The sequence below is a fragment of the Hevea brasiliensis genome, chromosome 5 (genome assembly GCF_030052815.1).
Source record: "Hevea brasiliensis isolate MT/VB/25A 57/8 chromosome 5, ASM3005281v1, whole genome shotgun sequence".
Lineage (NCBI taxonomy): Eukaryota > Viridiplantae > Streptophyta > Magnoliopsida > Malpighiales > Euphorbiaceae > Hevea > Hevea brasiliensis.
Genome location: NC_079497.1, coordinates 113448528 through 113476355, shown reverse-complemented (window position 1 = coordinate 113476355; position 27828 = coordinate 113448528). Strand labels below are relative to the sequence as shown.

The following is a 27828-nucleotide window of genomic DNA, read 5'->3' as shown; positions in this document are numbered from 1 at the left end:
ATAAAAAATTTATATATAAGTGTAATAACGTGCAATATATGTATTACAAAAATTTAGTATATATAAAAGAGTCACTATGATTATTTATAAAAATTGAAAATTTGAGGTCCATTTTGTAAGTATTTTATACAAAAGGCCTTACTCCCAGGAAATGCTGGCCTCACATCATGCGCATTGAAAGACCCAGAAGGCCAGACTGCCCTAAATCCTAAGCTTCTGAAGTCTGACGCCCTTTCCAATTTATTTCAAGGCCTTTTCTAAACTTGATTATAAAAATTCTATTTTCTTTTTTACTATGCTTTGAATTGCTAATTTATACTCATTACAGGTCTTCTATTGACCATTTTATTAAGATTTTTCAATTATTAGTTATTATTATAATATATTTACCTATTAATATTTATTATTAATATTAAACTTTAATAACAGAATCAATAAAATTAGAAAATTTAATCAAAATTCAGAAAAAAAAACTAAATTCAGGAAATTTTTATCAGTTTTTTTTTCTTAAAATCATATTAATGATTATTTTTTTAAAATGCAATTATTTTTTTTTAAATGCAATTCCTTCACTAATAAGGTGTTTAGAATCTATTTAAAATTTTAAATAATTATATATTTAATTAAAATATTTATAAGTGAGTGATAAATATAGTAAAAAGTAATTTATGAATATATTTATTATTGTAATGCTTAAAAAAATATTAAATAAGATTTATAATAAAATTTTAAAAATTAATAAAAAAACTTATAATTAAAATAAAATATTAGTCTCTTCAATTTATTTATTTTAATTTATGAGTTAAAAAATATTATAATTAAATTTAATTTTAGACGTCGTTAAATTAGTTTGAACGATTTATAAGTATCTTGTAAAGATAAGTATCTAAGGCATCTTTACTCAAATCCTAGTCTATGGTCGGATAGTATCCTAATCAATCAAGTAAAATAGAGCCACATTGATCCAACTGGTTTGGCGCATAGATTTGACCGCCTGAGGATTCTCTTTAATTCTCGCACTTCTTTCTCGCCAAATTCTGGAATCTTCCTATGACGCAAGAGATAGCTATAGAGTAAGCCAACGGCATAAGTGAGTGCTCTCTTTCGGTGAAAACCTCATTTTCAGAGCCTTCCTTGGCACTTGTCCTGACGCTTCACGGTTGAAACGGAGGTACCCTTTCTTTCTCGCTTTTCTCTGGTCAAAAATTCAATATGGGTTCTTGTTGTTTAGTTAGATTTTCTTGCTTTGATCTTTGCAATCAATGCTAATTATCTGAATTGTAATGGGTTCCTCTCGGTTTTTCCTTTAACAAGTTATGTATTGAGTTTGCTTGTGTAGTTGTATTTTGATGTTAATGGTTGTTCTCGGGGTGAGTGAATTTTGAGTTGCTTATTGTCATTGTTTGATTTGATAAGTTAGTCGTTCCATTAATTGGTTGAACTTAATTGGTGGACTCTTATTTTATATATATATATATATATATATATATATATATATATATATATCAATGCTCTGTTTGGATCATGTGGTGAGGTTATAGGTTGAAAGTTAATTGGCTTCAATCTGTTACTTTGTGTAAGTAGATTATAGCATTGAATTTCATAGTAGAGTTATTGATGTTGAGATCCTTGACTGGAGGAAAATAAGGTATAGGCGTATAACTTGTGGGGACTTGCAGTTACAACTCCAGATTACCCTGAGAAACCTATGCGGGTGTTTAAAAGTGAAGTGTGTGTTTGTTTTAGCTACTACAGATGCTTGAGATCATTTTAGGGACTAAATCTTGAACTTAGCACTTTTTTTTAAATTGTATTAGATGCTTTTAATTATGTATTTGGTTTCTAGTTATTGATTTTGTTTCAATTATATCCAATGTACTTAGATTGTACGTCCATGTTGATGTGGAGTTGAGGTGCACTCTAGATGTGAATAAAAATTATTGTCTTGGATGATGTGGGGCGGGCTCCTTCTAAATCATTAATGCCACCAACATATATATATATGCAAAAAATGAATTTCAAAAGCATTTTAAGCAACTTCATTGGAGAAGAGAATTCTGCAAACCACTACTGTTTGGCTGCTTTTAGGACGCAGAATGGATTTATTTCTTCAAAATCAACAAGCTTTGTCCATGCACATCCCTTAGACCCTTTGGATACAATTAGAACAAAACTAGGAACTTATAAACTAAATTGATAAAATTAAAGGTATGATATACAATTAAAATTGTGTGCAACACTCAGGATTTTTCAGATTGTAAGCCCATAATCTGTGGTCTTCAAGGACAAAATTTTGGTCAAATTCCAATTGTTAGCTTTTGTTTAAAATTATGGTTCATCTGATTTCATTAAATGCGTGTATTTCCTGCTTTGTCATTTAAGCATACAGTAATGTTTGACCTGTGAAGTTTTTATATGAATCTCACATGTTCTGATGCTATATTTTATTGCAGTATAGTAGCTAAAATGGCGATGGTTGTCCACGATGTCCAGTGTGGAAACAATGGAAATCAATAACAGCAATTCACATTCCCATGAAAATGGCCATTTGAGAGGTTCAAGTAACTCCAGCAAAGAGAATTCTGCCGAGAAAGATGCGTTTGTTAACCATGGTATGTCTCTTCAAGTAGCTTTTCATTGTCTGAAGGAGGCTTTTCTATGTTATGAAATCCAAAATGCTGCTGTCCACACCATTGTCACATGCCCATATCACTACTAATCATATGTTAATAATACTTTTAAGGAGAGCAAACCATTCTATAAATTTAGTTTACAAAGAAATTTCTTGCATTTGGTCAAACGTTCACCAAGTTGAGCTTCTATGCCCAATGATTGTTGGAGTGTGTATAATTAATTGATGAAGTGTTATTCCTCATAAATTTTAGCAAAACTAAGGTTTTGTAACAGTAGCATTATAAAATAATTGGTACCTTGGCTGTTGTAGCTAAATCCTGAATCCTTATTACATACAGTTTAATTAATTGTCATTTTTACTGTAATTAGCACCTAAAGTTTGATAAATAATGGGCACTCAAAGACGAATCAGGGATCTAAATATTTTCAGGAAAGAAAGTAAAGGCTTTACTGCTGATACTTTTAATTGTTTATTGCAAGTATGATTTTCCTTTGGCAAATTTTTTGATGCTAGAGTTGAAAACTTTTATGTTTTTTTACCTTGAACAAATTTTGGTAATTGAAACCAATGTCATAAGGTTGTATGGCATTATACTTCTTTTAACTGTTATCACTGTTTGGTCATGGTTGAGGTGTGGATAAATCAAAATGACGATTAAATATGAGACTTGAACCTTCCAGCATAACATAAAGGAAGTCAATTTATGTTTAATTGAGTTACAGTTTTTTTCCCCTTGCCGTGTGAAAATCATTGTCCCAAAGATGAGATTGCTAAAAAGACTTCCCTTTTTGTTCTTTTTGATACTAACTGTTGTCTAAAACTCTTTGCACGAATGTTCTTTGAGATAATGGGGATGACGTTATGATGCAGCTGAGGTAGCTTGGCATGAGAAACGAAAACAGTGGACGGGTGATCTGTCTCAAAAGTCACAGAGAATGCCTAGAGAGCCAATTATGAGGTTTCTATTACTTTCTAATTCTGCATTGGCCCATGCATGATGTATTGTTTTCTGTAGGTCCTCTGGCTGAGACTTTCTTTTTCTTTATTGTCAGAATTGGCTTGTTTAATTTCCTTTACGTTTTTTTTTGTCCTCTGTATTGTAGTACAAGTAAATAGCAGATGAACAAATGGGAATCTTGAAGCATGCCTTATGTTTTCTAGTTAATCATCATAAATTAGTGTTTAGTAGGGATTGGGTGGCAGTGCTTGAAGCATGCCTTAAATATGCATGTTTATGCATTTGTATTATGATTCTCCTGATCATGTCATTCTTAGGCAACCCTTTTGTTAGTTGGAGGGAATGGGCACATTAGTTGAAGAAATTTTCCTCTGATGTATTGGGAACATTAGGAAGAGGTGCATAACAATGGTTTTTACCACCTTTATAAACTTGTTTTTTGGGCTAATATGTGAATTGTTAATATTTGTAGGAGTAACATGGTGTTTTTGGTTTAAAGTAACTTTGTTTATATATCCCTTTTTCTTTCTATTGAAGGGAATCTCTCGAGAGTTTGTGTGTTCGGAAACGGTGGGAGGCTTATAGCCCACGTGTCAACTGTATACCATTTTATCATCTTTTGTTCCGACAAGAAGTAACAATGGAATCTTGTTTTGCAGCTGGACCACAACATACGAGGATCTGCTTTGCTCCTCTGAACCTTTTCAACAGCCAATACCCTTAGCTGTAAGTTTCCTTGGAACGGTTTCCGTGTCCGTTATCACTAGCGGGATAATGTTGATGTGCTTTTTTATTTGGTTGAATGTGCAGGAGATGGTGGACTTTTTAGTTGACATATGGCATGAAGAAGCCCTTTATGACTAGATTGTTGTAATGCACGGTTGTTTGTGCAAAATTGGTTGCATGGTATATAATTGATTCTCTGAACAAGTGTTGAAATGTAAAGTTTATGTATTTTAGTTTTTTCACAGTTGTGATTTACTGACAGCCCTATATTAAACTGAACTTTTGAAGTTCTGGATGGTGGTTTTTTTCAGTGATAATGCTCGGAGAGTGCTTGATTGCCTATAGGGATAATTTTTCCGACCTGACCCGACCCCGACCCTAATTAATGATGGGGCGAATAGGGTGTTGGGGAACCCGATCTAATTATATATATATAATTTATAATTTTTAAAGTAAAATATGCAAAATGAACACAAATCAATCCTTTATATAAATCCCAAAAGCATCAAGTTAGTGCTGAGCTGCTCCTTCTGCACTAAACTGAAACGAGGCTATCATGGATCGGCATGTCATGGAGAGTAAGAAAGTTTGCAGTGTTGGGCAAGAAAGTGGCTGGTTATTAGAACAGTCAGTCATTTATCATTAAAAAAGCGAGGATATTTTGATTCCATCTAAGAGACAACACTTTTACTGGCATGATTAATAAGATTATGAGACACAGATTTGGAGAGATCACTAGGTAAATTATTAAACTTGTAATTATTTTAAACAGACTTATATAAATAATTAAATTATTTACTAGCTGCTTTAATATTACTATATATATATATATATATATATATATATATATATATATATATCATGTGAGATAAGTCTTCCCAACACTTTCTCTCAACTATTGTCACCTAATAATTATTAAGAAATAACACAATATAAATTTATGAACAGTCAAAACTCCACAACCTACGGATATAATTTAGTTGAGCCGAACTTTAAATGGCTCAAGCTTGATACATTATTTTTTTTTTTTAAGTTTGATTTGAGCTTTAATATAATAACTTAAGCTCAGCTTATTTGAAATATATTAAACTCGAGTTTACTTCATCCTAAGTTTGAGTTCTTCTCATTTAAAAAATAAATAAGCTAAATTTAAACTCAGCTCATTTAAAACATAAACAAGTCAAATTTTAAAAAAACTTTTAAATACTAAATAAATCACTAGGGAAATTTATATGAATTAAAAATTTAATTAAAGTCTCATAAATTAGAGAAGGAATTCCCTTCTTATAGAGAAGCTAACCGGTAAAGTTTCCAATAGAGAAGCTAACCCCTAAAGTTTCCAACGTGGCACTCTTGCCAATAAACATGTTTATAGATAATAATTGTAAATAATTGATCAATACACAGCTATGGTCTATTGGTTTAATTTTCTATTATAGTAATTTTTATAAAATTAAATTAAAATTTAATAAATTTTATAAAATAAATTAAAATTTAATAATTTTATAAAAATATTCATAAAATTAAATTATTACGTGTAATTACCCTTTATACATACACAACATTGTAAATAATTGAACAATATAGTGTGCAACGTATTTCTCTACCGGGCCTGGGTTTGATTCCTAGTTCCTTTATTAGGTTTTTTTTTTTTTTTTTTGCATTTTATATTTCTTTTAATTTACTTTTTTTTTTAAATGTTTCTTTATTTTTTTATTTTCTCTTAGTGATTAATTGTAACTTTAAATATAATATTAGTTCACTCAAATGTTAGTTGGAACTTTAATTATATAAAAATTATAATGAAAGAAAATTTTAATTTTATATATATATAGTTAGTTAGTTAGTTACTAATTATATAATTTTAAAGTAGTGTGTATATATATAATTAAGGATTATATAATTGAAAATTAAAATATATATTATATAATATATATACACACACTTTGTTTGATTTCATGACTTTTAATTAAACTCAATATTATCATGATTCAAATTTAATATATGAATAATTTAATGTTTATATGGAATAAGTGGATAATATTAAGTAGGAAAATAATCATGAAGACACATATTTATGATTAAATATGTGTGTTATATACACACTTAATCTAATTTTATGGCTCTTAATAAAACTTAATAGTATTACGATTTATACTTAATTTATGAAAATTTTAATTTTTAAGGAATAAGTGGACAATATTAAGTAAAAAAATAATCATAATTCACGAAAGCATAAATCTAATTTTGGTTTGGAATGACAATGAGTCAGGTTGAGGGCCGGGATTACTCCCTGGTCCCTGCCTCATAAGAGTTCGGAGTCAAGCAAGGACTTCCCTATCGAGTTCAAGATAAGTTAGATTGAATTTGGAAACTTATTAGTGTTAAATTTAGAGTTTAGTATTTTAAAATTTTAAAATTTAGAGAGAAAGAGGAAGAGAGGTAGATGACGTCATGTTTTGAGTCGCATGATAACTACCAAAACTACGTAATGAAGTTTTGCTTTATTTAATAACTTAATATGAATAAAATAGTTGATAATAATTTTTATGTATTTATTATATAATATTTTTAAATTATTTTTTATATAAAAAATTAATGTTATTTTTTAGTAAAAATTAAATTTAAATTAAAAATAATTATATTTTATAAATGTAATTTTTATTTTGAGTATATCATAATTTTATATGATAATGTAATATTTAATAATATATTATATTATATTAAGTGCATATACATAATATTATAGTTTTATTTCTTAAATAAAAATTAACATGATTTTAATTTCTTACACTGACCTACGTCTAACTAAAGAGTTGTCATAGTTGATTAGTTGTGAATATTAAGGGTAAATTTCACCTGCCATCCTTGAACTTTGATGGTTATTTCAGTAATGTTCTTAAACTTCAATTTGTATCAAAAAAATTCTTCAATTTTAATTTAGCTCTACAAAAATCCTTTACCATTTTTCGATGATCTCTTAAGCATGATGCTGATGTGTATATGACAAGCTGGTTTTTTATTAAAGAAAAATTCTCTTTCTCTTTCAGGTAGACAAAACACTCACTCTCTCTCCTTCCTTATCATCGGCGATTCAACAAGCTAGTTCTATTAACCCATTAAAACTTCCTTCCATCTTCGTTCTTTATTGACAAAAAAGGAAACCCTAACATTTTCTAAATACCAATAGAGCCAATATCAGTGAAGAGATGTCGCGAATGAGTAAGGGGATTTCACACGGTAATAAGGGGATTTCTCGAAGCATTGAAGGAGTTGGTGTTCAAAGATGCATATATAACCTAGAGACAGAAATGCGCACCTCATGGACTGGCCAAAATCTTGAAAGGTAGTTTCATGGGTGTAAAAATTATGGAGTAAGTTTGTTTGCATTGAAGATTTTTGGTTTTGTTAATGTCTTATTTGTTTGGATAATAGTTTGTGATAGTGGTTATTTTGTAGATTGCTGAACATTATGGGTTTTCCCAATGGTATGATCAACCATTCTCATCTAGAGCATCACAAATTATATCTAGTCTTTTAAAAAGGATAGAAAGACATGATGAAGAAGTTAAAGCTGCCAAAGTAAGTGAAAGGAAATGGAAGTTTGTGTGCTTCTTTTTAATTTGTTGTATTGTGTTGGAGAAAGTTCTGTTAGACTAACACCCTTACTGGGTATAAGGGAAGGGAAGGGAAGGATATAATGTTTTTTTTTTTTTTTTTTTTGGGTTTGGTTGATAGATAGTGCATGTGTAGGTGGATGGTTGTGGTTTGTTTGTAGATAGTAGCTTGGAAGTAATGGGTAGATGGTTTAAGGATTTATTTAGATGTTTGTAATTTGTATTGAATGAAATGTAAGTTGATTTAAAATTGTCCAATTTTATGTATCATTATTGTTTACTAAATAATTTACTGTATGTTTTCATATTGTCGACACCATATTTTGGCCGATCCCCAAAATACTTTGAAACCGATCCCCGGTGCTAAGTTTCCTCGGAGTAGCTAATCACGTTTCCGATCCCTCTTTGGTAGGCGGTCACATTTCCGACCTCTCCTCGCAAAGACGTGAATCAATGATAAGTCCTACGCATCCCTTGAAACTCAGCCGATCTCTCAAATCATTTACCGATCCTTCAAACCCGCTTAGGATTTCCGGACACCAAGAATATTCCCGATCTCTGTTGATAAATGAAGTGAACTAGCACTAGATCTTTTCCTACCAGTTTTATTGCCGACCTCCTTTCCGAAAGTTTAAGAGCTAAAATTTTGGTTCGATTCCGATCTTAAGTGTTCGAGTTAAATTTTCGGTCAAGTTCTGTTCAGCATTTCTTCCCTACCGATCTCATGTTCAGAGTGCTTTCCGATCTCTCATACTTAGATTAATAATCACATTTAGTTTTTGTTTTCTTGTGCTCATACAATCAAATACTGGATAAATAATGGTTTAAAATTTTCCGATCACAATCATTCATTGAACAAAAGGCATTTCATTTCATGTCATAATTTGTACAAAGTTATTGGTGGGGATCACCCCACTGATCTACATTTGGATCACTCCTCTCTCCTCTCACCCTCGGCTTCATCCTCACTATCTTCACCATCGCCCCGGGTGCAGTCGTCCATCCAAGAAAAGTCTTCTTAGGTAACGCTCCGGAGTGCGGCCAAGAGATCCTTGTGAGCCTTCACATAGGCCTCGGCTATTCCGTCACCATCTCCTCATCCCTCTCCTTAAGCTCCTTATCCTTCGCCTCGAGTTCCTCTATAAGTTGAGCGACACGAGAGGATGCATTGGCGTGGAGCGCTGGACTTCCTTAAGAGCGCGGTCCTCTCATCCGAAATACGGCCTGTTTCGCCAACCGGTCTTCATGGAGCTTTGCCCGCCCTCGACTGAGATATATAATCCCGAGCCGATGAGAGTTCGGATCGGAGGGAATCCACTTCTGGTTCTTCTTCCCGATCTCCTTACCCAGTGCGAATCCTTTCCGGATCATGGTCCGGTTCACTGCACACTCCACGCTTAAGCTCATGGTCCGAGTCAATATGTCATCAAGGCCACTCGGGATAGCTGTCCCGATCCTCCCGAAGAAGATGGTAGACCCAGGACTTTAGCAAAACCGGGTTCTCCTTAATGATTCGGTTATCCTTCAAGGAGTCGATCAAGATGTCCGGGCGCCCGAGAGGAGGTCCTCCTAAGCTTGAGTAGGTCCCCTTCCGCGCTTGGGACAATCGCAAGAATCTGAGGCTGCTCTTCCGATCTAGGAGGAGATCGGGTAGCTTCAGTGGTCGAAGGACCCGAAGGTTGGGGAGGATCTCTTTGTATCTCCCCAGGCTCGCGACCAGGTGTTTGGAGTCGTTCTGAACGCTTCATCTCCTTTACTTTCCGGAAGATCTCTCTTTCCTTCTTCCGCTTCCTATGACCTTCACCACCCGCCATACCTGCACAAAGAAAAGGTTAGTGAGATCACTAAGGTCGTGAGAATTGAGATATAGAAAATACCGATGCCGAGGTTAGAGAGCGGAAGTTCGCGGTCTTGGCCTGAGCACCGAACAAATTAATGGTGCAAATTTCGGCCACCGAATCCAAACAAGAATACTTTTAGTGGCAGCCTCACTCTTGAGATCCATCACTATCAAACTTTCCTCTTCGCTCGTGGTAATATGGTTCGAAGCAAGGGTCCCTGGTACCACCAGCTGCGGGGGAAATCCTCAAAGCGGCTCGGATCTTTGCTCCTCACAATGAAGAAACGATTCTTCCAGTTCTTAAGGGACGAGGGCAGATCGGAAAAGAGCCCGCAACTAGGCTTCGCCTGAAAGAACCAGTGGTCATCGTCCTTTCGGTGAGTTAGCCGGTGCAGCTTGGCGAACACTTTAGCCGTAGGTCTGATTCCCTTAGCTCGGCATAGACCTCGGAAAGCTACCAAGATCCGCCACGAGTTGGGGTGAATTTGAACAATGGATGCTCGATGAAATTTTAAGACCTCCTTGTAGAAGTCATCCGTGGGAACCAAGGCGGCCTTTAATTGTTCCTCGTACACCATAACCATGTCGTTCTCTTCAAAGAAGTGATTGACACGAAGGTCGTCATGGCACTTGATTAGCTCGTACAAGTCGGGCCGAATGTTATATTCTTGGCTAAACGACCGAAGATCGGATTCTCGAAGAACCGATCGTAGCTCGTCTATAGGAGATTCTCCCTACGGAAGGGCGCCAGACGCCTTAATGGTATGACCCGCCGACCGGAGCAGGACCCGAAGTGGTTCGGGTTGCGTGCTGGGCGCGGCCGACTCTTCCTCATCAGTCGTTGAGCAAGAGAACTCAATGGAAGGAGGGCTCGCGCTCTCTGACCTTCTGTACAGCTGATTTTCAAAAGATACAAAGAACTTAAACAAAAAGAAGATCAAAGTCCTTACGAGTCTAATCTGTCTGAGAAACCGAGAAAACGAGAGAACTTCAAGCTATGAGCAGGAGACGAAAATGAAATGAGAAAACAACGGCTAACCCTCCCTATTTATACTAGTCCGAGCATTTAATGCTCGCGAGGTTCTAGGCGCAGATCGATTGGTGAGACTCGACACTGCTCGACACTTTTCTCAAATATCCGAATGTTCAGAGATCGGTTAATCGGAGATCGGCATAACAAGTTAAATATTTTGAATAAAGGATCAGTCAAGTGTCATTCAAGTAAAGAACCAGATCGGATAACCACCTTAGAGATCGGAAAATAATCAATGCAAAAAATAATAAGATGATAACTGCAAAATAAAGTCTTTATTTGCAAAAAGATCGGATTACATCATTTGGGCGATCTCTAGGGATCGGATTACAATAAAGGTCTAGCTACATCATGTGGCCGATCTCTAGAGATCTGATTACATTGAAAATTACATCATTTCTGTGATCTCTAGAGACCGATGAAAAATCCTATCTGAAGAGGCTGATCCAAAGATCAGTTTATAACTGATCCCAAGGATATTGCCGACCGGATGCTTCATCCGCTGTCGGAACACCCAATGTGGATCAGAATCGCTGTCGGAACACTCAATGTGATGAGAAGCCGAATGAACTCAGTTGAGCAACTCGAGATCGGTACAACCAAGCCCGCAAAACGGATCGGTCAAATTCGCTTCTCACCATCGCCAATTAGGACCATCCAATCACCGGATCGTAAATTTTCCGTCGAGGAAAAGGGAATTCCATCTAAGAGGATCAAAACCACGATTGTAGCCTAACTTTCCTAATGCCTAGAAACAAGCAACAAGGAGAAAGACAGAAAATCGAATGAAGGAAATGCCACTATCAACAGTGGGTATATATAGGGGAAAATGGGCATTTAATGTCGAAGTGAAACGGTTGACGCTCAAAATCGAGATGTAATTAATGCTTGGACCGAATCCAGCATCGATCAAGGGATAAAAGAGATCGGAGATAGGAGATCGCATGAGAGATCGGAATGGGAGCTAGGGAGGGATCGGAAGACAAAAGAATAAGACAAATTCGATAACCGCCGAATCGAGCCGAGGTAGTTAAAGCGTGGCGACGAGATCTCCACCGCACGCCTAAGAATCGCCCGCACGCCGACAGTGCCGTGGTATGTCATGACACCCTGTACATCCCAATCCCCACCGTTGATCCCACTTGTAAGGATGAATCCGGAACCCTTGGATCAAGAGAGAAGACGACAATACCAGCGTCTTTCACTCTCAGCCCCCAGATCGTTCCGGACAAAGGATTCAAGACCGTCGGATTAAAAGAGGAAAAGGACAAATATTTTGAGAAGCGATCTCAGCCATTCGTTTTGATTCTCTTTAATTCCTGAACATCCGATCATGTACTTCAAAATCCTGACCCTCCATCTCCCTCAAAATGAATCCTGACCCTTCATGGGGAGCACCCGATTCCTATAAATACCTGCATGAAAAACTGTTCAAAGGACGGAAAGAACGGACGAAAAAAAAGAAAGGCTGTTATTATAGCGGAAGAACTCTGAAAATTTCATTCAGTTTGTTATTCTGCTACTTTGAAGTATTGATTGGAAAGACTTTTGAAACTAGTTTTCTGAAGTGTTTCTTGAAAAAGGATTTTGAACACTGGAACTCTACATTTCCAGCTTGTTCATCACCTGATCACGCCTTCACTTTCAACTCTTTATCATCTCTATTTTCATCCCTTCTGTTGGAGCTCAAATCCCACTCAGTTGTTATCTTGACCTAATCACATCATAGCTAAGCTCCCTCCAGTTCACGGTGAACATCAACTCTCAGGCTAATCAGTCCGCGGTCTTGTTTCTAGTGGCCACCCCACAATTATTCCTACAGATTCAGCTCCTCCCAGGTAAGAGCTCACGTCGCTGTTTTATTAAGTGTTTGCGTTCATTTCTTTCGTAGTCTCTCTGTCCTTTTTACGTATGTGATTTTTCTCCAAGTTCATCTCGTGCAAAGAGACCCAGAAATGTTATTCTCAGGTCATCTCTTTAGTGATTAGTGTGCCTTTTATTAATCTTCGTCATTTCTGAATACAAGCTTTTCTGGTTCCTAGTAGAGTGTAAATGGTCAGGTAAGACGTAGGTAACTGCAACCTAAAGATCTCTCTTAAAGGGAAAATCTGAATAATACATAAGGAAGATAGTCAAACTATTAGGCTGACGCAAACGACAGTTCGGCAAAGATGCCATAAAATGGAAGTAAAAGAAGCAGAGTAGATTGGTCATAAATAAATATTGGTAAAATAAATACATGAGAGGTCGGTAAATCAGGTCTCATTTTCCCCGTCTAGCCGAAGGATATTGATAAGTCCTATCCCCAACCTCTTTAAACTTCAGGATCCTTATCTCTAGGTTCTTAGGGCACCAAAATTCTGGAGATCGGAAAAATACCTTTCAGGCACCTTTCTAATTTAAAAGAGATCGGAGGAGAGTTCTTATCCGGTCTTAACTCAAATTCTAATAAACATTTAAAAGAGATCGGAGGAGAGTTCTTATCCGGTCTCAACTCAAAATTTTATTAAATAGGGATCGGAGGAGAATTCTTATCCGGTTCCCATCTCGAAATTTTAATAAATACCTAAAAGAGATCGGAGGAACCTCACCCGACCTCCAATTAGAATTTTAATAAATAATCCAGTAGAGATCGGAGGAGAGTTCTTATCCGGTCTCTATTCAAATTTTAATAAATATTAAAAAGAGATAGGAGGAGAGTTCTTATCCTATTCTCACACCAAATTTCAACCCGTATGCAAGATAATCCCAAAACCTGAACAATTGTAACGCCAACTCACTATGTTTGTCTCATTTACTTATGTATCTGGGTAATCCTAATTAGTGAAAAATCAAACATTCCTTTTACCAAAAGGATTAACATTCCCACTATAGCCCTTCTAACTAATTTATAAAGGACACAAAATTAAATCTACTTACCCTTGTTAAGGGACGAGGTGGGGTGCCTAACACCTTCCCCACGTTAATGGACCCCAACCTAGAATCTCTGCTTTGAAGTGGTTTCATTTTTAATTTAACTCCTAAATGGTTTTCTTTAGTTTCCCTCAAAACTAAGGTGGCGACTCCTCACTTTTCCCACTTCGGTGAGTGATCGTCCAAGATCGCAAAATCCTGCTATGACAGCTTTGACTCCAATCGGGGACGTGTATCCTAACCCCGCCTAGAGGTCCAAAAGTAGGCTTAATTTTTGTCCGATCAAATTATAGTTAGAGGGGCTCACTCGCAATGTCTTATATGCTAATTATTATTGTCGCTAACTATTTTGTTTTGCCTGCTCTATCTCCTACAAAGGCTCTTCATTTCAAAGAAAAAGGAAAAAAGGAAAAATGGAAAAATAAAATCCCCCTGAATTGGGAAGAGGTAAAAGTGTCCCTTCACACACCGAACACTTACACAATGTCCTCACACACTATAGTCCTAACCCGGGCTTTCTTACCCTTTTAGGAAAGTAGGAGGGGGTCATGTAGCGGTGCCCGTGGGTTTTACCCCGTTAGTATCCGTGAAGGCTCCTGCTCAAATTGAAACTCGTTCTATCCATTGTGATACTCGTTGAATTTTCCCGACAATATCATGGGGGTAGAATGGGGCTCTCTTTCTGATGAGGGGCAATTTGGGAACCTGTGGCTATTAGAAAAATTAGATCCTGAGCTAAACCGTCACGATAGCTGAAAGCCGTAGTAAACTGCCTCATAAGATAGAACTATCCAGATAGGTAGCGCTTACCCGGTGTTAGGAGTCTCCCTACTATAGGACAAAAGGGACATGTTTACTCTTACCTTGCTCTCTTTTGATTTCCTTTTCGTTCATTTTGTGAGGGTAATCTTGAATTTATCAAACGCCTACACATTTTCCTACTTTGATAAATGTGTACGTGTTACCTCACAACAAGATGATTCAAAATTACCCTAATTTGTCTTACTAACAAATTCTCCCGCAGGCATTACCAAACCGAGGGTCTGTAAAAGGATAGGCATCATTTTTTATCATGGCATCCTCGAGTCAGTCGGCAGAAAAGGCTCAGAATGCTAGACTTTGGTCCGACCGGTTCATAGTCCTGCACTCGCAAAATGATGCTTCCGAGGCACTGTTAGCTCGCTACCTTCGCTAGATCTGGACAAAATAGAGGTCAAAATGAACAACCTCGAGGGTATGTCTAATAGATGGAGGTTGCTTCCCACTGTGTCAAGGTACGCTTTGAAGAGAAGTACGGAAGGATTGCAACCTTAATGCAAGTCAAGGTCCAAATCCCGGCATTAAAAGCCATGTTGTCGGTTTGGAATCCTAAGTACGGAGTATTCTCTTTCAATGACATTGACACGGTCCCCACTATGGAAGAATATCAGGCATTGCTGGGGATCCCATACTCTTTGCAGAACCGGATCTACTTACACCTCGAGCATAGACAGACCTGGAAACTGTTGGCACACATGTTGGGTTTTCCCCGTAAGAAGTGAAGTCCAGAGAAAGCCAAAGGGAACACGCATGGATGGTATTGACGACCTTGAAAAGCGGTTAGATTATCACCTCCAAGAGAAACAGTGGGATCAAGCTTCCGTAGCACTCGCCTTTGGGAATCTATGGTCCGATCCTGCTCCCGGGCCATTGGGGATCATCACTAGCATGCAAAGGAGGTATTTTGGACAAGAGAAAGGCAGGTGGATCATCCGACACCGCAATTCTTGCCGAAACCTTGTTAACCCTAACTTATCGCATAACAGGGAAAGGGTCCATTAAGTGTTGCTCTCGCTATTATACCGACTATCAGTCACATGTGTCTCATGAGACAAAAGGATTGACTTGGTACCTTGACCAGCCTCCCATTGAGAAGATGATCCGGTTAGTGATAAGCCCGAAGAATGAAAAACAGTGGCGGGAACGGATTCTGAGTTTCAATAGCCATGATTACTGTTGGAGGAAGCTGTGGACGTCAAGCCAACCTGTCTTGATTGGTACAGGAGGTATTCAGTCGGTGTCCCTAATTGGAATAACCGGCATACAAATTACACTCCAAATACGGTAACAAGGCGGTTTGGCTCAACACAATCTGTGATCAACATTGAAGAATACCACCAAGGACACTTCTACCATGAACTCAAGGAAGAAGAAGGGTTGAAAATGGCTCGCAAGTCTTGGGAAAGCATCGTTCTGATAGAGAAATCACCCAAAGGCCCAAGTGCCTCGCGATTATCTTAAATGGAGGACCGACAGGACCGAGAACACTCATCAGAGAATTCAAGGACGACAACCCTCGCCAAGACGCCTTATTAGAGGAAGCTGATAATCGCCTGGTTGACTCGCTACAAAAGGCAAATACCGAGAACTCACAATTGCAGGAACAAATAAAACAGCTGGAGGACCAACAGCAGAAACTTAAGAGAAGGGTAAGAAAGCTCAAGGAAGAGGCAAGGGCCGAAAGGATAGGGTTCGAAGAGCAAGAGGTACAGTGGGAAAAAGAAAGAAACTCTCTCCAAGCTGAGGTCAAAGAAATGAAAGGGCAGAATAGTAAGCTTCAGGAAAGGATGAAGTACCAAGAGGTGCTCGTTGAAGAGTATAAACAGGAAAACAAGAAGAATAAGCTTGAATTAAAAGAAAATTCACTCCTCATCAACGATATCTTGAAAGAGTTTGCTAAAGAAAGAAAAGAAAAGAAAAACAAGTCGCCTCTATCAAGAATCGAAAGAGAATGTAGACCAAATTGAGAGGACAATAGCACAAGGAAAACAAGAATTATTACTGTAATCCGAGTACGCCCGAAAGCATTCGATCTCGCAGTGCAAGAAGGAAGGTTATATGAGTATCTCGTAAAATGTCATCTCATTATAAAGAACCTCCTGCAGCTTAGGCCGATGTAAAAGATACGATGTACAAATTATTCATTAATGAAGTGATTTTTGGACCATTGTTTAGCAAAATTTGTGAATGAATAGTATGACTCGTAGGAACTTCCTCGCTAGGGTTATGTGAAAATTGAAATGCGTTGTATGGACAAGTATCATAAATGCGCACTCAATCTCGTCATTCACGGTCGACTATCGAACGATGCCATGATAAAGCCGAGGCAATTATCCTTTTACTGATTTCAACTTGGCTCTCAAATGCCATCAGATCCTTCGGCCCGCATCAGACTTTTTAGTTTCTCGCAAAAATCCAAATTTTATTTCAGATTTTCTTTTTTACTCCTCCCAGAAATCAATATTGATTCAAACAAGGCAAGTCGACCAAGCACACAGCTTCAACCCAAGCGAGTGTACTTAACAAGATCTCGAACAAGAAAGATAATGGAAAATCAGAGCAAGTACAGTAACCTACAGGCAGGTGTCTCCGAATTGAAAGATCACTTTTCAAATCATGAGACTAATGAAGGAAATGTCTCGTAACAAACCTACTCGTAACCTAACCCACCATTACCTCCTCCGCCTCCTACAACAAATGATCCTCATCAAGCTTCAACCTCTTTTACCTTTCAGCCTCCCATTCCGACCCGACAACATCACTAATCCGGTGAGCATGAATAATGACCCACCTTTCTCCTATTACCCACTGTCTCAAATGCCGAGCCTCACCCTTCAATCCCGATCCATCCAGCTTTACTTCCACCCTCGCCTCCGGTTGAGGAGCATATCACATGATGGAAGGAGAACATAGGGCGAGAGATAACGAGAAACTATCTCGCCTAGAAGAAAGACCGAGGGCACAGAGGGGCTGAACATGTATGGTTCATCGATGTGTCGTCACTAAGATTGGTGCCGATGTGGTGGTACCACCCAAATTCAAGGTTCCGGATTTCACAAGTACACCGAAACTCGATCCTCAGATCCACCGGCAACCTACATTGCCAAAATGTCCGCTTTAACGGAAGACGATAGACTTCTCATTCACTTCTTTCACGAGAGCCTCTCCGAGCAGCCTCCGAGATGGTGCATACAATTGACAGAGCAAGCTACACTCCTGGAAGGATTTAGCCGATACTTTTCTCAAGCAATATAAATTCAATTGTGATGCGGCACCCACAAGGAGGGACCTCTGAACTCGGTACAGAAGACCGGAAAGTTTCAAGCAAGACGCCTAACGATGGAGGGAGAAGGTCAAGTATATCCTCCAAAGGATCGACAATGAACTTTGCTCCTATTCATCGAAACGTTGAAGGCTCCTACTTCAACTTGATGATCGGAAATACCTCCAACAGCCTTCTCGATATATCATCCAAGCCGTGAGAGAATCAAGCCAACTGAGAATAGGAAGGCTACAGGAGTTGGCCGAGAACCTCAGAAAGAAAATCGCCAATTTTGGCAAGAAAAGGAGGGTGATGTACACTCTATCACCCGTCGTAATAATTACCCCCAATTTCCCCAAAATAACTACCGCCATATTCCCCTCTCATGGCCAAACCATCGCCAACATTCCACCTCCTTTCCTAATTATCCACAACCACGCCCACAATACGCCCCACCCACAAATTTCCAACCAAGACCACCTCCTCCACCAACTCAACCACGACCACCACAAAATAACCCGAGACCTCCAAGAAATCCCGATCCACCCCTTCCTCCCTCTCGTTGAAATATACCGATACCTTGTCAGTATAAACCAAATCGCATCACCCTTTAGACCCAATCCACCCGCCATATCCTGTGGTATGATGCCACACTGCTGTGAGTATCATGGAGGAGCACAAGGGCATTCAATCGACAATCGCGGGCACTCAGAGGGAGAGTGCACGCCTAATCCGAACGGTGGTTGAAAATTGAGGGGAATGGTTCCTCCCCAATGTCACCTCAAATCCACCGCCCAACCATAATGCGTAGTGGTGTAAATATGATCGAATCTAAGGGAAAGGGATCAACACCAAGTGGATGAGCTGGTTCCATACTTTGAGGAGATTTTTGCTATAGCAATGAGGGAAGGTTATCTTTCCCCTGTGCAACGGATTAGAGGAGAATACGGGTGTCCTTACATGGAGGGGCAAACATCATGAGTCATGAGATTGTGAGGGGTTCAGGCAAGAGGTCCGGAACTTATTGTCTTTTAAGGGGTTGAGATGTCAGAAGAGGTCAAAAACGGAAGGGGAAGTGAACACCACAAGATTCAGCCAAACTGCTTCTACCTCCAAGCCCAGAATCACCTTCTCACCCCCAGTAGCCTCACCACCAGTAACAGTTATTCAGACTCCGCCACAGCTCCCCATCACCAACACTCATGCTGTCCCTTGGAACTATAATTTCCAATGTTTTACTCAGTGAGCGCTACAAAGACATCCGCTCCTAGCCTCGCCACCTCCCAGACTACCAAAGCCATGTTTCGCTCCTCACGAGCACTTCAGATGACTTATGCCGACTCGCCAAAGAACATCGCCTCCCAAACAAGTCCTCACCTATTATTGCAATAAAACCCTCTCCACCCGAGAGCAAGAAGTCAAGTTTATAACCCGAAGTGGGAGGTGTTACGGGAACGAGGAAAGAGAAAAGAGAAAAGGGAAAGTAAAGATGGGAGAGTCATCGAGAAACACGGAAGAGGAGGTTGAGAAAGCAGGGGAAGCAGAGCCTGTTGAGCATAGAGAAGATGAAGAACTGTTGCTCCAAATAATGAAGCAGAGCGAGTATGACGTGGTGGAACAGTTGAGAAAGACACCCGCTCGGATTTCTGTTATCGCTGATTTTGAGTTCTAAGTGCACCGACAAGCCTTGCAGAGGATCCTCGGATCAGCCTTTGTCAACCCCGACATTACTCCGGCGCTTTGAGAAGTTAGTGGACAAATCCAGCATCCACTCAGTAGCCTTTTCTCAAGAGGAGGTAGACCGCAGCTTAGGGCATAATAAAGCTCGCATATAACGGTAAAATGTAAAGGTCAGATAGTGGCCAAGGTCCTCATCGATAACGGATCGCCTCAATGTATTGCCTAGCGCTACCTTGGCTAGATTGCCGCTGACCAATCGCATATACGCCAAAGTACTATGGTGGTGAGAGCTTTGACTAACAAGGAGAGAGGTGTCGGGGACGTTGACTTGCCAATCCAGGTCGGTGCATGTACTTTCAATATCACGCTTCAAGTGATGAACATTGAGCCGCCTTACACCATGTCGTTAGGGAGGCCTTGGATCCATTCTCGAACGTCGCTCCTTCTACTTTGCACCGTAAGATCAAATACATTAAGGACGGCAAAATCATCACTGAAGGGCGAAGAGGCCATACTAGTCACTAAGCCGCAATCACTCCCTTATGTGGAAGCAATGAGGAGTCATTGGAAAGTTCTTTCCAGGCCCTTGAATTGCAAGATACTGGGAAGGAGGGGGCCATGGCTATGGTGGCCAAAGTAATGTCAAGAAGCGGGTATGAAGAGGGTAAAGGCCTAGGCGCCACATTACAAGGGATTGTCAAGCCTATACCGGCCATTCAGAAGATAGGCCGTTGTGGTTTGGGATATGAGGAGGACGCCCTCGTGGATGGGCGATTCTGGATGAGAAAAATGCTTCGGATCGTAGATTTGACCGTAAGATAGGAAAGGTGAAAGTAGTCCCGAGAATCACGAAATCTTCACTAAACCTGGCCATTCAACATCCGCAAGTACGTAAGAATCACCGATGATCCATCCATAGATGTCATCCAACCGATTCCTTGTATGAGGCCCTAATTTCGCCAATGGTCAAGAGCAGAGCTTGACAACCGACAACGAGGATATCCCCGCACTCAATCTCGAGTAAAGTACCTCCGGTTATCTACACTTGATCACTTTGTCCATGGTGACAAGTGTAATATCAGAAATGGACCTTTTCTTATGGCATTAATATTACTGAATGAAGAGAGCATTTTTAATTCAATACTCTTTTTCGTTCCATACTTATAAGCTGTTCTTTTCTTTATTCCTTCAGGACAATTCATCAATTAACACCTAATAATCCAATAGACTCGTAAATTCCTCCGTTAATTTTGAAATCCCCATAATCGCCATTACTTCAAGTAATTCGAGGAAGACCTTACGTAAGAAAGCAATGAAAAGATGAACCCTCCTCGTGCCTTGTGAAGACGAAACGTGCACAATAAACTTAGGCACTAAGAAGTAAAAAGGGAACTTAAGATAGTGGAGAGTGAGGAGTTGGGAGATATGATCGGTCCGCTTAAGGAATTTCTCGACGTGTTCTCTTGGAGCTATGATGACATGGTCGGTTTGGACCTCGATAGTGACGCACAAGATTCCTTTAATTCCGGAACGATCCGGTGAAGCGTAAATCGAGGAGAATGAATCCCGATACACCGCTTCAAGGTTCGGGATGAAGTCAAGAAACAAGATGACGCCGGTTCTTAGAAGTGGTCAAATATCCCCAATGGGTGGCTAACGTCGTCCCAGTTGATGAAGAAAGACGAGAGTCGTGGTGTGTGTTGACTACAGGATCTTAATAAAGCTAGTTTGAAAGACGATTTCCCTCCCCACATTGATGTGTTAGTTGACAATGCCGCTGGTTTGGGCAGATGTTCGTGTATTGATGGGGCATCGTGGTACAATCGATCCCAATGGACGAGGAAGACAAGGATAAAATCGCTTTATCACCCAATGGGGGTATTCGCTATCGGGTCATGCCCTTCGGGTTGAAGAATGCCGGCTACTTACCAAATACAAGCAATGGTCACATTATTCCACGATATGATGCATAAAGAAGTGGAGGTGTATGTGGATGATATGATCATCAAATCCCGGGAGAGGAGAGCCACGCTCAGTGATAAGGAGGGTGTTTGAAAGACTCAGAAATACCGTTTGAAGTCAACTCGCTAAGTGCATATTCTGAGCTAGATCGGAAAACCGTTGGGATTCATAGTAAGCGAGAAAGGGATAGAAGTAGATCCGCATAAGGTTCGAGCTATTCAAGAAATGCCGCCCCAAAAACAGAAAGGAGGTGCGCAGCTTTCGGGAAAGTCAACTACATTTCGAGGTTTATTTCTAATCTCATCGCCAAAGCCGAGCCTATTTTCAGACATTCTGAAAAACAACTCTACTCAATGGGATTCAGCTTTGTCAAGAGGCTTTTGAGAAAATCAAGCAAGATTCACAAACCCACTCAAAGATTGGTCCCACTCAGGTGTAGGCCTCGATCTCGCATACATGGCAGTCCAACAGAATTCCATGGGATGTGTTTTTGGACAGAATGATGATACCGGCCGAAAAGAGAGGGCCATTTATTACATGAGCAATAAGTTCAATGATTGTGAGAAAATGTACTCTTCCTTAGAAAAGACTTGCTGCGTTGGCACCGACAAAGAAATCGCCTTAAGCACTACATGTTAAATCACAAAACATGGCTCATCTCCGTGATGGACCCTATCGATATGTATTTGAGAGCCCTTCGTGCTGTGAAGAATAGCCAAGTGGCAGGTTTTACTCTCCCTATATGATATAGTCTACATGACCCGGAAAGCGGTGAAAGTTAGCGTGATTGCTGACCTCCTAGCAGAAAACCCTATCCCTGATTATGAAGCTCTGAATTGTGAGTTCTCGATGAGCATATTAATGAAGTAGATCGCAAGAAGGGGAACCAGCCAATGTATGGGAAATGTATTTTGACGGAGCGGTCAATTTATCCGAACGGAATCGAGCCGCACTAGTATCCCCGTATGAAAGCACTTCCCAATAGCCGCTAAGTTGGGATTTGATCGCACCAACAATGTCATTGAATATGAAGCTTGTGTGATGGGTCTACATGCCGCTATAAAGATGAAAATCAGAAAGTTGGAGGTGTATGGAGACTCGGCTCGATAATTTATCGTGTTAAGGGAGAATGGCAAACCAAGGATCCCAAGCTAATCCCCATCGTAAGCACTTATCCGGAGATGATCAAGGAATTCAAGAAATCTCTTTCACTCATCCGAGTAGAGACAGAATCAATTTGCAGATGCCTTAGCTACTCCGGGCCGTTATGGCTCAAATCAAGAAGGACAGACGCTTCGCACGCTCAAGATTAAGGTAAGGGATGAGCCACCTATTGTCTCATGATTGAAGAAGAGCCCGACGGAAAGCCTTGGTATCATGACATCCTCGGCTCATCAGAGAACCGAGAATTCCCTTCAGGGGCAAGCAAGAATGAAAAGAAGATGATTCGAGATTAGCATTAGGTACTTTCCGGTGGAGAGACCCTATACAAGAGGAGCGCCAACGGCGACCATCGAGATGCATAGATGCAAAAGAAGCTAAGAGAATCCTCTTTGAAACGCATGAGGGAAATTGTGCCACTCACGCCAATGGTCACATGATGACGAAGCAAATCATGCGACGTGGGTATTTTTGGACCACAATGGAAAAGGATTGCATCGAGTATTTCCGGAAGTGCCACAAGTGTCAGATTTACGCAGATCCGATAAATATGCCACCTCACAAGTCGCTCAATCTCGCCTCACCGTGGCCTTTTGCAATGTGGGGCATAGATGTGATTGGTCCCATCAATCCCAAGGCATCCAATGGGCACAGATTCATCCTTGTAGCCATCGACTATTTCTCCAAGTGGGTCGAGGCGACATCCTATGCTCACATCATGCAGAACACGCTTTCAAATTCTTCGTAAACAATATCATCCGCCGCATGGTCTCCGAATGAAATTGTCACTGATAACGCCAAGAACCTGAACGGTCCGAAGATTCAGAAGCTGTGTGATCAATACAGAATCCGACATCTCAATTCCTCCCCATACCGTCCCCAGATGAATGGAGCGGTTGAAGCCGCGAACAAAAACCTCAAGAGAATAATCCGGAAAATGACAAATACATATAGGGATTGGCATGATATGCTTCCTCACGCTCTCCACGCATACCGGATTCCGTAAGAACCTCGACCGGGCAACACCATACTCACCGTCTACGGATGGAAGTCAGATGTTGCCTATTGAGGTTGAAATCCCGCCCCTAAGAATTTTGAAGGAATCGTGATCGATGAGTCGAATGGATCCACCAAGGTTGGATCATTGAATTTGGCCGGATGAGAAAAGGTTAACAGCAGATGTCACGGACAATTATACCAGAGAAGAATGGCTGTGGCATTTGATAAAACGCGCGCCACGGAATTTCAACCCGGGACTTAGTTCTCAAGAAAGCATCGCCAAACCAAAACGATCCCCGGCAAATGGTCACCAACCTACGAGGGTCCTTATGTGATTAAAAGGCGCTCGAGGAGCCTTGATCTTGACTCACATGGACGGTGAAGAATTCCCGAGACTCGTGAATGCCGACACCGCCAAGAGATACTATGCATGAAAAGGAGAAAGGATGAAAACCCGAAAGGGCGTCTTAAAAAAAAAAAAAAAAAAAAAAAAAAAAAATCTTGGGGTGAAAACCCAAAACGGCGGCCCAAGAAACGAAGTGGGGGAAAAAGGAAGGGGGGAGGAAACCACGGATAGAAAAGATACCGTTACGACATGCACTTCAGAGAACTCGAAATAATGGCGCTTAAAAGAATTCAAAATTAACCATAAGGAATATGTGAGATCTATCCCTATGGCCTTTCCCTTTGAAAGTTTATCTTCGTTTTTTCAAGACCATAATAAAGTTATACTTTATTCCTTCCGCTCTTATTTTTCTGCCTGCCCGCTTTTAATCGCTCTTTCTCTTTGTTTAATGTGCTATTAATTAGTTAAATTTTTGCCATAAGATTTGAATTCGAGAATTGATAACCTCACGTAATTTGCTATGAGATTTGCAGGGAATGACGGCCTTAAAAAAAAAAAAAAAAAAAAAAACTAGAGGCGAAAACCCGAAAGGGCGCTTCTAGCCGAATGGACGAAGAGAAAGTGAAAACCCGCAAGGGCGCTTTCCGTAGAATAAGAAGAAAGTCGGGAATGAAAAGGGGCATCCGAAAGAATGAGATCATAGGTCAGGTCTTGCAACTCCTCCTCCATTAATCGTCCGCCGTTATCTTGTTGAGTACACTCTTTCAGGGAATAACTTCATATGCCAAAGTCAGACTTGTTTTGTAAGTTGATTTTAATTTCCTGCAATTTAAATTTCCACCATCAATCTATGGATCCTTGATCCAAGTTGATTTTATTTTCCTGCAATTCCACCATCAATCTCTGGATCCTTGATCCAAGTTGATTTTATTTTCCTGCAATTCCACCATCAATCTCTGGATCCTTGATCCAAGTTGATTTTATTTTCCTGCAATTCCACCATCAACCTCTGGATCCTTGATCCAAGTTGATTTTATTTTCCTGCAATTCCACCATCAATCTCTGGATCCTTGATCCAAGTTGATTTTATTTTCCTGCAATTCCACCATCAATCTATGGATCCTTGATCCAAGTTGATTTTATTTTCCTGCAATTCCACCATCAATCTCTGGATCCCTGATCCAAGTTGATTTTATTTTCCTGCAATTCCACCATCAATCTATGGATCCTTGATCCAAGTTGATTTTATTTTCCTGCAATTCCACCATCAACCTCTGGTTCCTTGATCTAAGTTGATTTTAATTTCATGCAATTTACATTTCTGTTATCAACCTCCGTTCCTTGATCTAAGTTGATTTTAATTTCATGCAATTTACATTTCGTTATCAACCTCTGGTTCCTTGATCTAAGTTGATTTTAATTTCATGCAATTTAAATTTCTCGTTATCAACCTCCGGTTTATAGATCTAAGTTGATTTTAATTTTCTAGGTCATTAACTTAGGTGTGCTTTAGTTCCCTAATTTCAAATACCTAATCGCCCAAAATATGAGTCGAATCTTTACATAATTCCTATACGGAAATTTTTCCTTTAATAGAAATTACGTAAAGAGGGGCAAATGTCGACACCATATTTTGGCCGATCCTCAAAATACTTTGAAACCGATCCGGTGCTAAGTTTCCTGAGTAGCTAATCACATTTCCGATCCTCTTTGGTAGGCGGTCACATTTCCGACCTCTCCTCGCAAAGACGTGAATCAATGATAAGTCCTACGCATCCCTTGAAACTCACCGATCTCTCAAATCATTTACCGATCCTTCAAACCCGCTGACGGATTTCCTGACTGCCAAGAATATTCCGATCTCTGTTGATAAATGAAGTGAACTAGCACTAGATCTTTTCCTACCGCTTTATTGCCGACCTCCTTTCCGAAAAGTCTAAGAGCTAAAATTTTGGTTCGATTCCGATCTTAAGTGTTCGAGTTAAATTTTCGGTCAAGTTCTGCTCAAAGATTTCTTCCCTACCGATCTCATGTTCAGAGTGCTTTCCGATCTCTCATACTTAGATTAATAATCACATTTAGTTTTTGTTTTGTCGTGCTCATACAATCAAATACTCAGATAAATAATGGTTTAAAATTTTCCGATCACAATCATTCATTGAACAAAAGGCATTTCATTTCATGTCATAATTTGTACAAAGTTATTCTACTGGGGATCACCCCACTGATCTACATTTGATCACTCCTCTCCCTCTCACCCTCGGCTTCATCCTCACTATCTTCGCCATCGCCCCGGTGCCAGTCGCCCATCCAAGAAAAGTCTTCTTCTGGGTAACGCCCCGGAGTGCGGCCAAGAGATCCTTGTGAGCCTTCACATAGGCCTCGCCTATTCCCGTCACCATCTCCTCATCCTCTCCTTAAGCTCCTTATCCTTCGCCTCGAGTTCCTCTATAAGTTGAGCGACTGAGAGGATGCATTGGCGTGGAGCGCTCGGACTTCCTTAAGAGCGGTCCCTCTCATCCGAAATACGGCCTGCTCGCCAACCGGTCTTCATGGAGCTTTGCCCGCCCTCGACTGAGATATATAATCCCGAGCCGATGAGAGTTCGGATCGGAGGGAATCCACTTCGGTTCTTCTTCCCGATCTCCTTACCCAGCGCCGAATCCTTTCCTGATCATGGTCCGGTTCACCGACACTCCACGCTTAAGCTCATGGTCCGAGTCAATATGTCATCAAGGCCACTCGGGATAGCTGTCCCGATCCTCCCGAAAGAAGATGGTAGACCCCAGGACTTTAGCAAAACCGGGGTTCTCCTTAACAGTTCGGTTATCCTTCAAGGAGTCGATCAGTATCTGGGCGCCCCGAGATGAGGTCCTCACAGAAGCTTGAGTAGGTCCCCTTTCCGCGCTTGGGACAACTGCAAGAACTGAGGTCGCTCTTCCGATCTAGGAGGAGATCGGGTAGCTTCAGTGGTCGAAGGACCCAAGGTTGGGGAGGATCTCTTTGTATCTCCTGTGCTCGCGACTGTGTGTTTGGAGTCGCTCAACGCTTCATCTCCTTTACTTTCCTGAAGATCTCTCTTTCCTTCTTCCGCTTCCTATGACCTTCACCACCCGCCATACCGCACAAAGAAAAGGTTAGTGAGATCACTAAGGTCGTGAGAATTGAGATATAGAAAATACCGATGCCGAGGTTAGAGAGCGGAAGTTCGCGGTCTTGGCCGGTGAGCAGCTGAACACTCCAATGGTGCAGCTCGTCAGTAACCGAATCCAAACAAGATTACTTTTTAGTTGCAGCCTCACTCTTCAGATCCATCACTATCAAACTTTCCTCTTCGCCGTGGTAATATGGTTCGAAGCAAGGGTCCCCGTACCACCAAATGCTGGGAAATCTCAAAGCGGCTCGGATCTTTGCTCCTCACAATGAAGAAACGATTCTTCCAGTTCTAAGGGACGAGGCAGATCGGAAAAGAGCTCGCAACTAGGCTTCACTGAAAGAACCAATGGTCATCGCCCTTTCGGTGAGTTAGCCGTGCAGCTTGGCGAACACTTTAGCCGTAGGTCCGATTCCCTTAGCTCGCATAGACCTGGAAAGCTACCAAGATCCGCCACGAGTTGGGGTGAATTTGAACAATGGATGCTCGATGAAATTTTAAGACCTCCTTGTAGAAGTCATCCAGTGGGGAACCAAGGCCGCCTTTAATTGTTCCTCGTACACCATAACCATGTCGTTCTCTTCAAAGAAGTGATTGACACGAAGGTTGTCATGGCACTTGATTAGCTCGCATAAGTCGGGCCGAATGTTATATTCTTGGCTAAACGATCAAGATCGGATTCTCAAGAACCGATCGTAGCTCGCCTATAGGGAGATTCTCCCT

The 27828-nt window shown here is 40.2% G+C and overlaps 1 protein-coding gene across 4 annotated transcripts; it reads left to right on the top strand.

Moving 5' to 3' along the window:
• Positions 1 to 913: 913 nt before the first annotated feature.
• Positions 914 to 4616, top strand: LOC110650777 (uncharacterized). Of its 4 annotated transcripts, none has more exons than XR_009148996.1 (6): positions 966 to 1171; positions 2454 to 2612; positions 3506 to 3646; positions 4131 to 4163; positions 4253 to 4319; positions 4404 to 4616. XR_009148996.1 is itself a non-coding variant. In XM_058147475.1 (6 exons), exons 2-6 carry the CDS (start codon positions 2486 to 2488, stop codon positions 4455 to 4457), a joined length of 369 nt encoding a protein of 122 aa, XP_058003458.1. In that variant the 5' UTR covers positions 970 to 1171; positions 2454 to 2485; the 3' UTR covers positions 4458 to 4616. The 4 variants fall into 4 exon arrangements, 2 of the variants coding, with proteins under 2 accessions (XP_058003459.1, XP_058003458.1); XM_058147475.1 differs by having other exon boundaries at positions 970 to 1171; positions 3506 to 3593; XM_058147476.1 differs by lacking the exon at positions 4131 to 4163 and having other exon boundaries at positions 914 to 1171; positions 3506 to 3593.
• The last annotated feature ends 23212 nt before the right edge of the window (positions 4617 to 27828 follow it).

Bases quoted from the DNA above. Each gene is read 5' to 3' on its own strand.
- LOC110650777 (XM_058147475.1), top strand. From the start codon at position 2,486: ATGTCCAGTGTGGAAACAATGGAAATCAATAACAGCAATTCACATTCC. The intron at 2,613-3,505 runs GTATGTCTCTTC...GTTATGATGCAG, and splicing joins AGATGCGTTTGTTAACCATG to CTGAGGTAGCTTGGCATGAG. The intron at 4,320-4,403 runs GTAAGTTTCCTT...TTGAATGTGCAG, and splicing joins AACAGCCAATACCCTTAGCT to GAGATGGTGGACTTTTTAGT.